This window comes from Triturus cristatus, chromosome 7 (assembly GCF_964204655.1).
Source record: "Triturus cristatus chromosome 7, aTriCri1.1, whole genome shotgun sequence".
Classification (NCBI taxonomy): domain Eukaryota; kingdom Metazoa; phylum Chordata; class Amphibia; order Caudata; family Salamandridae; genus Triturus; species Triturus cristatus.
This window is the reverse complement of record NC_140590.1, coordinates 658003247-658018822: the sequence shown is the minus strand read 5'-3', so window position 1 is coordinate 658018822 and position 15576 is coordinate 658003247. Positions and strand designations below refer to the sequence as shown.

General features: G+C 43.8%; 1 protein-coding gene across 1 annotated transcript in view; it reads left to right on the top strand.

Moving 5' to 3' along the window:
* WIPI1 (WD repeat domain, phosphoinositide interacting 1) overlaps positions 1-15576 on the top strand; it is a 219374-nt gene that overhangs the window by 70571 nt on the left and 133227 nt on the right. Inside the window, exon 3 of the mRNA XM_085617301.1 lies at positions 8104-8273. Coding sequence (XP_085473427.1) covers positions 8104-8273 — 170 coding nt within the window. The remainder of the gene's footprint in view (positions 1-8103; positions 8274-15576) is intronic.

Sequence of the window (15576 nt, the reverse complement as noted above, 5' to 3'; positions counted from 1 at the left end):
TGTATTTTCTGTAGGATTTCTGAACAGAAACAGTTTAGAGATGGGCACATCCACACCATATGCAGGAATCCAGCCTCCGATTCCTCACATCGGGGCATTCACTGGAGCAGTCCGGGTATATTTTAACCAGCACTTTGGGGGTGAGATAGGCCATGATGAACAAAAATATACTGTATCAATTTAAAGCGAGCAGTCAAGCTCACCGTTTTGACCCCTTCATGTATCCTCCCCCATTCCTGTTCCGTTATGGGATCTCCCACCACCTCATCCCATCTCGACTGCATAGGGAGTATTCTCCTTGGCAAATCCTTGCGTATCTCACAATATAGGTGGGTAATCAAATGTCGATCTTGAGCCACATAGAGCATTACTTGCAATGTTTTAGCTATGGGAGGCTTCTCAGGGAAGGACGGCCAGAGCTCTCTAGCTACCCAGGCTATATTTATGTATTGTAGAAACTGGCCGCTGCCCAAATCAAATGAGGCTTCCGCATTCTCTCTAGACATAAACAGACCATTATTGTATAAACCCCCCTTCTTTTCATTTTCATACTGACATTGATTCGGCTATCTTAGCAAAACGTTGTACCACCCACAAAGGCCTGTCCGGGGCATATGGTGCATGTCTTACCACTTTTCGTATTGTGTTCTCCCACACTTCGGCTACATGACGGATTATGTAAGGGCAATCTCTGGGGATCCCCCTGCCGAGCATCAACGCTCTGGCAATGATTTTCCCGTGTGCGTCCCTGCCAGCGGTCTTTTTTCCCAATTATCCTGAGCATCCAGCCAGCGAATTGCATGTTGTAATTGAGCAGCCATGTAATATAATTCCAGACATGGGACCTCTACCCCTCCTTTTTGCCACAGTCTCTGTACTGTTGGCAGACAGATACGTTTACGTTTGGAGCCCCACAGCAAGTCAGTTTGTCTGCTATTTTGTATTGTATTTTGTATTTTAAATCAACTACCGGGGATTCTGTATAGTGAATGCTGTAACGCATAAAGGCATCTGGGCAAGATGATCATCTTAGTGATAGCGATCCTGCCCATGATGGATAAGGGCAATTCTCTCCAGAAACGTATGGAGTCCTGAAGCCCTTCCACGACCCTCCCTGTGTTAAGTTCTAGATAGATTTCGGGCTTATGTGCCAGCTTAACCCCTAAATATCTGGGAGCCAAGGTCGTCCAGGGAAGCCCCACTCTAGGGAGCTGGGCACTTGGTTGGTTTGCCAATTTCCCAAGTGGGAGTAGTTTAGATTTCTCCTGGTTTGTTCGGAGACCAGACACAGCACTGAATTCCTGCAGTACTTCTAGGAGGATTGGTATTGACTGAGTAGGTTGCCGGATAAACACGAACGGTTCGTTTTGTTTTGTCCAAAGATAGCCCCCATTCTCAAATCCGATCCCTCACTACGGCCGCCAATGGTTCCATTGCGAATATAAGAGGCGACAGGGGGCATCCCTGCCTGTTTCCCCTTGCCAGCGGAAATGCCTCAGAAACCCTATCCCCTGCCCTGATCCTGCCCGGGGAGCCATGTACAACAATTGCGTCCATTTAGGAAATCCCTGACCCACCTCCATTCGTTGTAATACAGTCCATGCATAAGGCCAGGCCACTGAGTCGAAGGCTTGTTCTAATTCTAATAGGGCGAGGGCTTAGTCCTCCTCCACCAGACAAGGAGCGTGTGCCAAACGCTGTAGATTATAAGCGGTGCTTCGTTGTGGAATAAAACCAGCCTGGTCTGTATGGATCAGATGGGTCATATAAGGAAGAAGTCTAATCGCCAGGGTACAACTTATTAGTTTCACATCCAAATTTAAAAGCGAAATTGGTCTATATGAGTTCGACAGCTGAGGATCCCTGTCTTGCTTTGGGATCATTATTACCAATGCCTCACTCATGGATGCCAGTAAAATCTGCACCTATAAGAGCTTCATTATATACCGTCAGTAACCAGTCAAGTAATATGGGTGCAAAGTGTTGATAAAATTCAGCCGGGAAGCCGTTGCTTCCTGGAGTTTTACCAGTTTTCAAAAGTTTGATAGCCTCCATTATCTCTTCTTTTGTTATCAGAGCCCCCAGCGCTCTCCAGCCGCTTGATCCAAGTGGGGTAACTCCGATGAGGCCAGGAACTTGTTTATGGCGTCCTGTGGAGGTACGGGTCGTTTCCTGTAGCTAAGTGTTTAGCGAGTATGTCAAGAATCACTCCTAGGTTTTGTTTCAGTTTCCCATTGCTATCCTGAATATGTATTATAGGTATCATGGTAGATTCCATTTATAATAGCCTGCCCAGCATGGCCCCAGACCTATCCCCCTCCCGGTGCAAGCGTTGCCGATATGCAGTATAGTTGTACTTTTCTAGACATTTCCATGATTCCAGTAATTCTGAGCGAGCTACGCACCATTCTCCCATTTTATGTGGAGATGTGTGGATCTCTATCTAGAGTTAAGCCAATCTGCCATCCTGGGTGCCTATATCCTGCTTCAATTGTTGCGTCTTCCTGTAGGCCGTGTGCACATGGATCTGCCTAAGGACCACCTTCATGACTTCCCAATCATAGTCCCTACTAGAGACCGTTCCCCAATTTTCCTCAAAGTATCTAACCAAAGTGGTCGAAACTACCGCTGCAAAGGGGGGGTCCGACAATACCTCTGCCCTGAGACGCAACATAGGGATTGCTGACAGAGGTCGTTGACCCTCAAAGCTAAGCAAAACAGGTGAATGGTCAGAGAGATATCTTGACTGATAAGTTATCCCTTTTACTTCCAGGGTCATTTCCTGGGAAGTTAAACAGTAGTCTAGACGGCTATACGTGTTAGTCGCCGGTGTATGACATGAAAATGTCCTCTGTCCAGGGTAGTGCAGTCTCCATATATCCGTGAGTTGCATGCATTGCAGGATATCTTTCAATGTCTCAGTCATGCAAGGTTTTGTGTGCAGTCGGGGAGGCTCACGCTCCAGTGTCTCATCTAGGACACAGTTAACATCCCCCACCAGTATTACTGCAGTACCTTAGTATGGTGTAGCTGCCGCCATGACGGAGGGAAATAAGGTGGGGGAGTCGCCATTGGGCATGTATACATTTATGATGCATATTTCCCTCCCTTCCATCGTACCGTGCAGGATCACATATCACCCCTCAGTCCTCAACATGATGTAAATGTTGAAAGGGAAAGCCAGGTGCTACCCAAATAAGTGTCCCCCTTGCAAAGCCTTAATATGAAGTGGCGTACATCTTGCCCTTCCACCTAAGTCTAGTGCATGGTAGCGAGTCCCCCCACATGTGTGTTTCCTGCAGGCATGCGATCAACATTTTATAGCATTTTAAATAGGCAAATACACGTCTAAGTTTCTGGAATGCTGCCAATCCCCAGACATTCCACGTGAGTATTTTCAAGGGATTAGAAGCCACAACCATGACTCTGCAATTTGTGCTCTCCCCCGCCCCCAGTTACCCACCACCTCTCTTGACCTCCCCCCACCGAGTTGAACTTTAATTCCATATATGACACTCAGACCAGTTGTTTTGGTGAAAAATGCCCACCAGACCCCAACTTGTTGAACAATCTGAACTCCCCAATCCCCCCTCCTCCTGGGCAGCATTGCTGGTCCCGCCTCCCCCCGACCGCGGAGAGTTAAGGCCTGCCAATGTCACCCCATCACCCCACACATTAACAAATTACATGAAATAAATAACCATTGCACCGAAGTCCATTTTTCCCTACCTATATGCTTACTCCAAGTCCAGTGCTTCTTAACTCGATACCCCAATAATATTAACATACAAGCAACCGAGAAAGCGGCAAGTCTCTAGCTCCTAGCTCGTGTCTCGCCCCCTGGAGGGTGGGGGCAGTCCCTTCCGCTAGTGGTGGTACATTACAGATATGACATTCTACCGCAGCATATGCATCATTCATGTGTGAGATACTGTTTAAACTTATCTGTATCTCCCAGGCCAGGCCGGATACATCACTCTCAGCTCGTAGAGTCTTTGACATAGTGGAGTCTAGAATTACATCTTGAGTTCCTTCTTCGGAGTCTGAGACTATCTCTGCCAATTGCAGGGTTCCATCTGGGCGCACCCGAATTCTACCCATGCTTCCACTGTCCTCTTTGTGGGACTTCTGAGTGTCACAGATTCTGGCCCTACTCGGGCCTCTTCCCTGCGAAGAACGGGAGCACCCCGACTGGGACGCCAAGCAGGAGTCCGGTTGGCCAGATTCATCCAGCCAGGCTGTCACTTCCGCTGCTGGAAAAAAAAGAAGAAAGCTTTTCCCTTATGTTCCACCCGCAACTTGGCTGGATAGAGGAGACTGCACTTCATCCCTGCATCTCGGAGCCAGCGTTTCACTGCCAGGAAGGTTTTCCTTTGGTCCTGTACCTTTTGTGTCTAATCAGGATAAATTGCATTTGTGAGACCTTGATATGATTGTGGCCCTTTCGAACGAGTGGCCTGAAGGATGACGTTTCTATCCCTGTAATAGAAGAATCGGATTATTATAGCTCTTGGCAGAGCACCAGGATGAGGCTGCGGAGCAAGCGCTTTATGGGCTTTCTCTATATTGAAAAGTTTTGAGAGGCTCCTGGGGGCCAGATCATTGACAATCCAATTCTCCAGGAAAGGTTCAGCTGATGGGCCTTCGACTTTTTCGGCAAATCCTATAAATCTTAAGTTGTTCATTCTTGTGCTGCCTTCCGCATCCTCGGCGCGATCATTCAGTTGTATCACTCTTTTCTGCGGCAGCGTGACCGTGTCTATCCAACACTTTATGGAGATCGCATCCCAGTAAGTTAACATCAATCGCAACTGTGAACCATGTCTTCTTCGGTGGCCTGAATCGCCACCATAATATCTGCAAGAGAATGGGTCTGGATCTGTGGGGTGTTGCATGTCCTCCCCTTGCTTATCCTGGTTCATGTCTGGACAGTCTGGTCCCTGGGGCCATGGCTGCGCATAATTTGAAATTTTGTTGGTTTGCACTCTATTGTCTTTATCTTTCATAATTTTGGGTATCTTTTTGGACTTTTCCGTCCTGCTAGCTGATCGGTTGGATTTAGTTCTAATGTCCGCAGCCCCCAGAGCCGAGGGACTCTAGGTCAATTACCACTTCTCTATGCTGCACATAGCTCAGATCCCACTATTTGATGACCTTGACAGACAACCGGGAACAATGCACGTTTACAAGCTTTGACAGCAAAGACATGGAGAGCGAAGTCTAGATTCAGTCACTCATGGCCCCCAAAGCACCTCCGCTCCCGGCATGAACACTTCTGGATCGCGTTCCAAGTGACAGTCGAGATGCGTTTGTGGTCGCACTCCGTCTAGGCCCTCCATGTGGGTGTGATCTCGCCGCAGACACTGAGCACCCCCTGGGTATAGGATATGTGGCGACGGGCTATTCGTAATGACTTCCAATTAGGGTGCACGAAACTGTGCATAAGCTCAAGGAGACCGATCCTTCTCACCAAGGGATGAATTACTGAATCTCCTGGTCCCAGGAATCCACTGGGATTCTTATAGGCTAACAACAGTTTCTCTCTCATGACTTTCTGCACCCCCAGACTAAGGATGGAGGTTATACAGAGAAACCTAGAGAAATCTCTACTTCTTCCTGACCATTTAAATTATTTTAGCTAGGTACGGCTCCTTTGTCTAAGCACAATATCTGCATCCTGATGCCACAAGAGGAAATTTCTATAGGGCAAGTAGGCTTCTCTGGCAGGACCATTCCTCTCTAGCTCTATGGGTTAGCGTTAGTCTGTACTACTATCCTGAGGTAAAATACTGGAGCAGACATTCATGATAAAGTTAAAGACAACTGTCTCCAGTACTCCATCAGGCAAGATGTAATCACTGGAGGCATAGACTTTTATCTCCTCTTTATATAATAATACTGAAACTTATAAAGTGCAACAGCTACCTCATTCAGAGGTGTCCCGGCGCTCTAACAGCAGGCATTACGCGCATAGAGGTCCAAGCCCTGCTCCCAAGCCTAGTCAGGCCTGAAGAGTCATGTCTTCAGCGCTTTTCTGAAGCAGGTCTCAGAATCAGCCTGGCGAAGGTTACCAGGCAGAGTGTTCCACATCTTGGCCGTCCTCTGTCACCCAGACGGGCTTTTGCAAAGCCGGGGATACAGAGCAGATTTTGTGAGTTTGATCTCAGGGACCGATTTTGCATATAGCAACATAGCCTATGTTTAAGGTATTCGGGGCACTTTCCCTTTAGCGCCCGATAGGCCAGAGTCAAGGCCTTAAATTTGATTCTTTTGGCTACTGGGAGCCAGTGAAGTTCGAGTAAATGCGGAGAGACATGATGCCGAAAAGGTATGCGTCCAATCAGTCCCGCAGCCGCATTCTGCACCATCTGGAGGCGTTTAATCGAATATTTAGGAAGGCCGAGATATAGACCATTTGCGTAGTCCAGCCTAGATGTCAAAGTGGCAAGGACTACGGATTTACGGCAGTAAAAGTATATGTAGGCATTCTATCCTTTGAGTGGATCAAGTATAGCCTTTTAAAGAGTAAATCAATTGTGATGATGCCTAGTCAAGCCTATTAAAATATCCAGGTTTCCCACTTCCACTTTTACCCAAAGGTAATGCAGTTCCTGTCCTAAGCATATGTTTTCTGGAATAAAAAGTGCATGTACACAAAATCTGACATAGTGGTTCCCTCTCTCAAGTGTGTAGAGCTCAATCCTGCCTCTCTGCTCACCACATGTCCCTTCCAGTTACAACTGCTGAACTACAAAGGAAATGCCTCCACTTTGTCCAGGCCTTCTGTATGCAGAGCCCGGCTCTAGTACATCTGGTGGCTTCCCTTCTATAACGAGGGAAGGTGCTACTGAAATCTATTCAAGTACAAATACCCCTTTGACAGCCCATGTCTTCCCACACTTCCTGGGTATAGCGTGGCTAATACTTTGAAGGAGCAGCAGCTGGTAGGCAGAATCCACAAAGGAATGAATTGGGTTGTGCATGTGTTGTGCAATGCATTTTAGCAAAGCTAAGACAATGACATTTTATACTTTATAATTGTTTTAAACGGAATATATAATAGGGGTCCTTCACGACTAATTCCCAAAGTTGGACTAGTCCTGCATATACACACACTTGTCTCGCCAGAGTGACTGTTATGTTATTCTGTGTTATGGTATGTTATTTTATGCTATATTATGTTATGGTACGTCAGGGCTTTAAGTGGACTGAAAAAACTAGGGGGACTCTCAAAGGGGCGTAGAAAATGCAATCAAGGGTGTGGCTTAAAAATATGCAAGTTAAATATCTGTGGTTTGCATAGCGTCCTCCCGACTGGTATTTTGCTGCGTCTCTGATTGCATACAGAGATATAATACAACAAGTAACATTACACCTACAACAAGCCAGGGCTATTGGCTTTACCAATGGTTGTTAGTTGTGCTAGATAAATAAGAAACAACTATGGCTTTGTTGTATAGAATATTGAAAGTGCTTCAGTTTTGAAATAATGAGGCTGAGGTAATTTCAAAGAGACTCCTTATAGTTCTTTCAAAGGTAGTGATGGGTGGCACTGCTGCAGAGTTGAGATTTTTTTTCCACCCTGAGGGAAAAATGAAGAGCCCGATAGAGACCCCTCTCAGCACTGGTTTTTAGAACTGCCGGTGGTGAGCACTGGCAGGACCTGGCCCAGGTAATGCCCTGTGGTACGTTATGTTACCCGTCATTGAATAGCGTGCAACTGCTACTAGTGTGGCATCGCGGTACTCCAATTAGCTGGAGCAATTACTGAAGGGTCTGGAAATAAAATAATCTATTCTCTAAACCAAGCCCAAGTGGCAGCAGGAATTAAGTAGGCAAAAGCCACTGCAGACTTCAAAACAACAGTTGCCAGAGCAAGAAAATAGGGTGATGGAACACCTCAAAACATGAATTTTCTTAAAGGTATGTTACTTGTTAATATATGGTGTGGACATTTTTAATGTGACTTAGTCATGAGCAGCGAGAGCTTGGAAATATCAAAGGGCCACTATGTGCATTATAATAATTTGCAAGCTATATGGACTGATTGGGTGTGCACGCTTGAGCTGCTGATCTGACCTTCCTTTTCCCGGGTCCTTCCAGAAGAGACGCCAGAGGTGTACATCGTGGAGAGGCTCTTCTCCAGCAGCCTGGTAGTGGTGGTCAGTCGCATCAAGCCCCGGCAGATGAACGTCTACCATTTTAAGAAAGGCACCGAGATCTGCAATTACAGCTATTCCAGCAACATCCTCTCCATACGACTCAACCGTCAGGTAAAGGGAAAGGGGAACAGATCTGGGTGGAGGCAAGTCGGTTTCTAGGGCTCACATAATGTAGCAGTGTGTTTTCCTTTGGTCCACATCTCAGTGGAGTATGGTTTGTAGGTTTATAAATGCATAAAGCAATTCGAATCGTACAAACTACTTTGAAAGTTATTTGCAAGCGCTTAATAATATTGATAACGGTAAAGCGAGGCAGGCAATGTGAGTGGGTGTACGTGTTCGCTTTTAAAAAATAAATAAAACTGCTAATATTTTTGGTTATCCAGTTTTTGAACATACTCAATTTTTACCAGATATTATAATGCAATTGTACCACCAGGATATTAAATGAGATTCTTAGGAAGCCAGAGTGTGCCCAAGTGGAAAGTCAGCTGCTACAGCCAACTGGTTAGTCCCTAAACCAAATCACCATCAATGCTTTATTGAGGCCTGTCTTAACAAGCATTGCTTGCGTTACAGGGTCTGCGTTTTCATGGATTTTAGACTATTCCACATCATCATGTGAAGCTACCAGTGATTCTATGGTTTCGGATCCTAAACAACCTCAATGGTATTATAGTGAGTTCAGAAATAGGTCATTACCAACGGTGTCACCAATGTCTTTGCCTGAAATAAAAAGCACATTCCCCAGAAGGACTACACAAGACACAAACCCTTGTTGTGGTGCTTTATCAAAATATTTCACCCAGAATTAAGGCATCAGTAAAGGGGCATAAAGGTGTGTACTGTAGGAGATGTGTGAGAGATATTTGAAAAAAAGGGGTGGACTTGATTCTATTCAAAGTGAAATGGAGGTTGTTTCTGTAAAAGAAAAAAGTTATTACTCTGACATGCTGGGATTTTTTTCCCAGCACACGGGGCTCATTTCTAAGGTTTCTTGCTTGGGACCACCAGACTTTTAAGAAGTAAAGTATCAGTCTGTAGGATTGCTTTAAAGAGGGCAGATCGTCTAATCTACAGTGGCCATCGGCATTTTAACGGATTGTACGTTTTAAGATGGCAGAGCCAGCTGATGGTCCACTGTGGAAGACCTGGCACATGCCCCTCCCCCTCCTAAAATGAGGAGCACGAACCAAAGAGTTTGCAGGACAAGAACTATGCAGATTACAGCGGGACCCTGTTTCCACACTGTAAATGGTGGCCAAACCATGGGGCATAAAACATCTGAGCTGTCCGTAAGCACGTACGTTGGTGAGAGAATTAGTTCGAGTGGAGCGCCACAAGTCGACATTTGAAGCAGATGTGTGACTGTTGTGATGGAGCAGAGGCGGCACAGAAGCCTCCTCACCACGGCTGCAGGCAGTGGGACACCTACTGGTGGTAGGGCGGGCCTCGCTGGGATGTAAGTATCTGCAGCAGTCCCATGCGGAGGTCTCCAAAGGGATTCACAAGAAAGAACTGTTCTGAGAAAGGTGTAGGAACGTCATTGGTGCTTTATTTCTGGTCTTGCGTGTGTACAAGGTGATATCACTACAGGAAAGGGATGGTGTGCACAGGTTCCTATTTACCGAGAGAGGTTGCGTAAGCCATAGTCCCCCTTTTCCTGCACATCCTGTCTTCTAATATCCGGGTCGAGGCTGTGCACTGACCTGCTAACAGCTGTCTTCATGCGGTGATTGCCAAATAACTGTTGAGGGAAATGTTTTTCCAAAAATAAATGTTCTCCAAATTCAAAGAAAATCAGGACAGAGCGGATGTGGGAAAGAGCTCTCTGGACCAACTGTAGGGAGCCAAAGTTGCACAAGATCCAAGCTTCCCTTCCTAGGCAATGACGAAGATGAGCCTTGACACTGCAAAATTATATGGAAAAAAGGTGCGGTGGAAAAAGAAATTCGACTGAGTAGAAGTGGTCGAGCAGGGAAATGGCATCAGAACCAAATTAGGATGGCACTTGCACGGTGGACTGCTCCACGTAATATGCATTGTTAAATACGTCATTATTTGCAGGACATTTATAGCGTGGGAGTGTGAGACACCACACAACAGACAGCTTTTGTTTACAGCAGCTTTGTTTTTGACACTATGTTTTAGTGTAAAATGCTTCATCTCGTCAGAATTTGACACAGCAATGCATTTTGCGCTAAAATATATTGATAAATGACAGATTTGCGCTTCATGTAATTGTGCATAATTGAGTATCATTATACTGAAATGTCACAAAATTACACAAAAGTAAGGAATGCAAATTTCGCACACACCTGATTGGAACAAAATGGATTTTTATACGGAAATGGAAACTTACGGGGAGAGAACTTACCAGTTATTAACCAGTAACAACTAAAAGGAAAGGTGTACCTGGAGAGAAGATCTGACGTGAGTGGCGTACCTAGGTACCTCAAATCTGATTACAACTGAGACGTGAAATTACATAAAACAGAAACCAGCGTTGCAAGTGATTAAATGAGAGAATTTAGCTTCGCCAATGATTAGAGGTAGGGGTGAAAATGTGTTCCTGCAAAAAGCATTTTATATATATATTGTGAAGTCTGATGATCATTTTTGTCAATAAAATTAGAACTCTAGGAAGACCATCCAGAGAATCGCTTACCTAAATTGGAATCCATGTTAAAGCAAGTACCGATGTAAATGTTGCAAAGGATGGCTAGAACAACATGAACAATGGATGGCACATTGAAGACCTATGTTCAGCATTAGGAAAAGAAAATGAAGTCAAAGAGAAGCAAGCAGAAAAATCTAAAAACACACGTCAGAGTACTATCTGTGAGTGAAAGGGTCCCTGAAATACCCTAAGTGGTCTCACCTCAAAGGTCTATTGTGCCCTGGGTGAAAATCAAATATACTTGGTAATTAACGACTCGTGGATAAAGCTCATAGTTGGAATGGAATGGTCATGGAATTAAATGTCAGTGACTGTAAAGTCACAAAGCGCTGCACAAGCTCTGCGCCTCGAGCTTTCTGTAGTCTGTTTATATGCCAGCGGCATTACCAACATCATAAGATGGGCCTAAAAATGTCATACACGCTGAACAAGGCACCTTAAGATTTTTATTAAAAACTGAGACTTTCGACCTCGGATCACCAAAATATGTTTTTAGTAAAAACGTAATTACAGCATTCAAATTATCGAATTGTACACCCGAACTCCTGAAATCTTGGACTCCTGCGCACTTGAGGCTTTTCCTAAAACACTTAATACCAAGGATAAGTTATGATCTTGACATCCAACATTGCTCTAAACTACATCATTATGAACTTTACGAAGAGACTATATACATAGAATATATACATTTGCAACAGAATATTCGTTTTACCTTAAGGCATGGAGTCCGGCGATGCATTATATTACTTCGGCTTTAGATTCACCATTTTAAAGCTTTTACCTCTTAAGTGGAATTTTAACGAAAACGCCAGTGGCTTATGTGACCTCTGTAACAGAGGTGTGCAAGACTTGAAGCATGTTGTCTGTATGCCCTAATTAGATATTGTTAGATGCTAGAAAGCGGTACCTAAAATTAGATCAAACAAGATGTAATACTACAACAGTACAGAGCTTGATTTCGCTTCTTAAGTCACCACCTAGTGAATCTGTGTGTTATTATCTGTTCAAATTTTGTAAAACTTTTTTAAAATTGTACTAAAATGATTACTTTATTCATATTTAATAACACATTTATTTTTAAATTTGTTGTTCTCAGTAGAGAACTAAATCCAATAAATGTAAACTTGAAACTTGTGTCAAACCAGAGTTACCCACTTTGGTACTGTATTCAATGATAGAGAAGATGATATCTCTAATAGCTCACATGATCGAGGGAAACAGTAGCAGTTAAAAAGTATGACTCATCGGCTTAGATTTTCAGTGGGTGAGGTCACTTCTGCCATAGAAAGGTGTAGTAAAGGTAAGGCACCTGGCCAGGGGGTGTCTTTTCAGTCCTGATAAAAACAGACTTTTGGGCACCCATGTTAATGCTCTTGTTTAATGCAGCAGGGCCAGGGACCTTTCCCCAGTCTTGGACGGAGACCATAGTGGTCACTTTTAAAAAAAAAAGAGAAGTAGATCAGATCCCAAGTGTTACCACCCGATCTCCCTCCTGGTCTCGTCTGTGAAGATCTTGGGTAGAGTTCTATTGGGAAGATTAGAAGGCTGGGCTGAGGGAGGCGAGACTCTTACTGAATCACAATATGGCTTCAGGAGAGGCATCGTATGGCTGAACAATGTCTTAATTTGAGCCTAATAATTGGGAAATATAGTAAGGCTTCAAATGAGCACCTACATCTTTGTTTCATAGACCTGACCAGTGCCTTTGATCTTGTTAATCACTTCAAATTGTGCCACACTTTAGCTTCACTAGTTGCACTAGAAGATATTGTCGCTTGTCTTGCCCAGCTGGGTCAGAGCTCAACCGCAAGAATTCGCTGTGGTCCAAATGAGGAGTGTTCACCTTCTATTAGGATGAAGAGAGGGGTCAGACAAGGTTGTTTCTTGGCACCTTTCCTCGTCACCCTATACATCAGTAAAATTGATACAAAGTAAAGTACTAGACCTCCCTAGAATAAGATCTCGCTCCACCTCCATTTTACTTTATGCAGATGATGGGCTATTAATGGCAAGAACAGCTAACGGTCTGTACTTAGTCACTGAATATTTTGTAGCGTTCATGGACAGTAGATCTTTGAAGGTTAATCTAAGTAAAACTTATACTATTTTTTGTGGTCCTGGCAAGAAATAAATTCGTAGACATGAAATAAAAGGAAGGTACTATAGCAATATATTGACTTGGTTATATCTTGGTGCACATTTTGATTCTCTTGCCAGCTGGGATCATCTTCGGAATACTAGTAGTAAGCAGTTTACCAAGTTAATGGAAGAGATCGTTCGATGTACAACAAAGTTGGGCCAGAAACCTTTTAAAGAAATGTGTGTCATTTATAAAACCAAATGTTTGACAGCGGGCTTACACCAGTAATAATGTTTTACAAAGGGTGGAGAATCGGTTTGTAAGAAGGCTCTTAGCGGTCACACCGTCTACCTAGACTTTGATAACGCATAAAGAGTTAGGGCTGACACACTTGGAAGATAATCTGAAGGTACAGCCTGGACTCTTTTGGCAGTCCATCAGTGCCAAAACTGAAACCACCTTTACCAGGGCCATCAAAAAAGTGGTGTTGTTCTTGACCATGCTTTTATATTTTGTGGATCGATCATATAAAAAATATATTGATGTCGGGGGGGAAAAGCGTCACACTTGAAAATCCATGTTGTATTATTCTAAAACGAACCTAAATACTTGTTGATGAAGAACACAGACGACAGAGATCACTAAAATATTAGTAAAATAATGATCTGTGCCTCGATTCAAGGGAAGGGACTCAACTGTACCTTTGTTTGCCTGCAAGAACTCATCATTGTTTTTTTTTTTTGACACAGCTCGTTTTATGGTAGCTTTCCTTACTATGGGTTATTGGAGCAAAGAGCTGCCTTATTGTCCATTTGTTAGTATTGCAAGACAATCAACTGTGCACCTTGTACTCTATTGTAAATTGTGTGCCCTTTATAGACGGATTCAAGCTGGTAAAACCGGTTCTAGTCCTGACGAACTTTAAAGATTATCGGATGGCTGTTAAGTTTTTATGTAATGTGGAAAATGATGATATTTGCCACTCTCTGATTCACTATGTTTTATGTGCAGTAGGAGAAGGGGAACAGCTTAAACACTTTGAGCGATTGAAACTGCGAATTACTGTTTTAATTGTGAGTGACTGTCATTTTAATTTTTGCTGTATTTTATGTGCTTTTATGGTATGTCATTTTTATAAACCGAAAAAAAGATTCATGAAAATATAAATTCACTAAAATACTGTAATTAATGTTGCAGTGGTCCAAGTACTGGCGTGAAATTGCCACCGCACTTCACTTTTTTCCCTATTGTTGGCAGAAGCGAATCACCTGAAAATGTCTGATTTATGCAGACTTCTGCTCATAGGGAACAAACAAATAAAATGCTGCCCTGCCTTGCTCATGAGGAGAGTCAGTAAACGGATGCGAACAGGTGATTTTTCGCATGCAGTACCAGGATTTTCTGTTGCTGAGTCTTGGTGTAGAGGTTTCTCTGTTTGAGGTGACTGGCCCAAATGTGTTTTTTAACTAAATCAGGACATGTCGTGTGGGTTTTAGCCTCCAGACCTTTGGTTTCTAGCCTGATGAGAGTGTGTGAAGACTTTCATGATGTAGCCAGAGATGCGACCAAGCTCGGTGATTTAGATTGTTTTCTTTCATGCACAGTGCACTTTTCTTTTTTTTCCAAAAGTGCACAGAATGCAGGTTAAATGAGTTAATTAAGTAAATCTGTGACACTCGGGTTGTCTTACTGTGAGGGTTCATGTTTGGTTGGTTGTTCGCTCAAAATATGGATGCACTTTCACGAAACTCCTGTGCTAGGTTTTTATTTTTTAGTTTTTTAGAATCTTCACAAACAAGGGGGGGGCACCTTGTCACCCAAAATCTACAATGCACCATGTGTTTCTGAAACTATTGCATGGCCCACAGAGGCGCAACTAGAGGCAATTTTCGGGGGGTAGGGGGGTGGCTACTAAAGATTTCGGGGGGGGCTGACTCTTCCAGCAATAGACAGAGTGGAGATGCAGGGGCTCTAAGAAGGGGTGAAGAACAACAAAGCCTCGTTAACAAGTAAATGGTCTTATAAAGACCTGTGAAGTACTCTGTTGCGGCTGCAAGAAGACGGACCCCAGCCCGGGAAGCTGTCTCAGCCCGGACTGACACAAGCGACGGGGCCGGGGGGCTGAAGCCCTTTGAGCCCAGTGGGCGTTGCGTGCCTGATGGTCTGCATGTTCTGTTCATTTTTTCCTTAATGTGTGTTTTAAGCTTGCATTTTATCTTACTGTCCTCCTACAACGTAATAGTGTTAAGGTTCAACAAAGCTACATTTGATGGAAGCAAATTTGGACCCAATTAAAAATATATTTATGATTAGATTTTTTTATTTTATTTATTTAATTTTCACCCAAAGTACAGAAACAACAGTTAAGTGATCTGCCAGACAAAAGGCTAGATTTTGTCAGACAAGGCATTACCCTTTTGCAAGGCATGCTGTATTCCAGTATGGACTTGAAGCTCCGCCCACTCTCCGCCCATATTTTTCATTGGCTTGTGTCATTGTTTTTTGTAAATGCTGGCTTCTGATTCGTTAATAGGCTTGTTAGTCCCTCCTTAGTACCGCCATGTCCTCATTTGTAACCTCCCATGAGGACTGGCCCTTTTACTTCTGTTGTTATAATGTATGTCTTATTTAGTCTGTAAGCACTATTTTCTTTA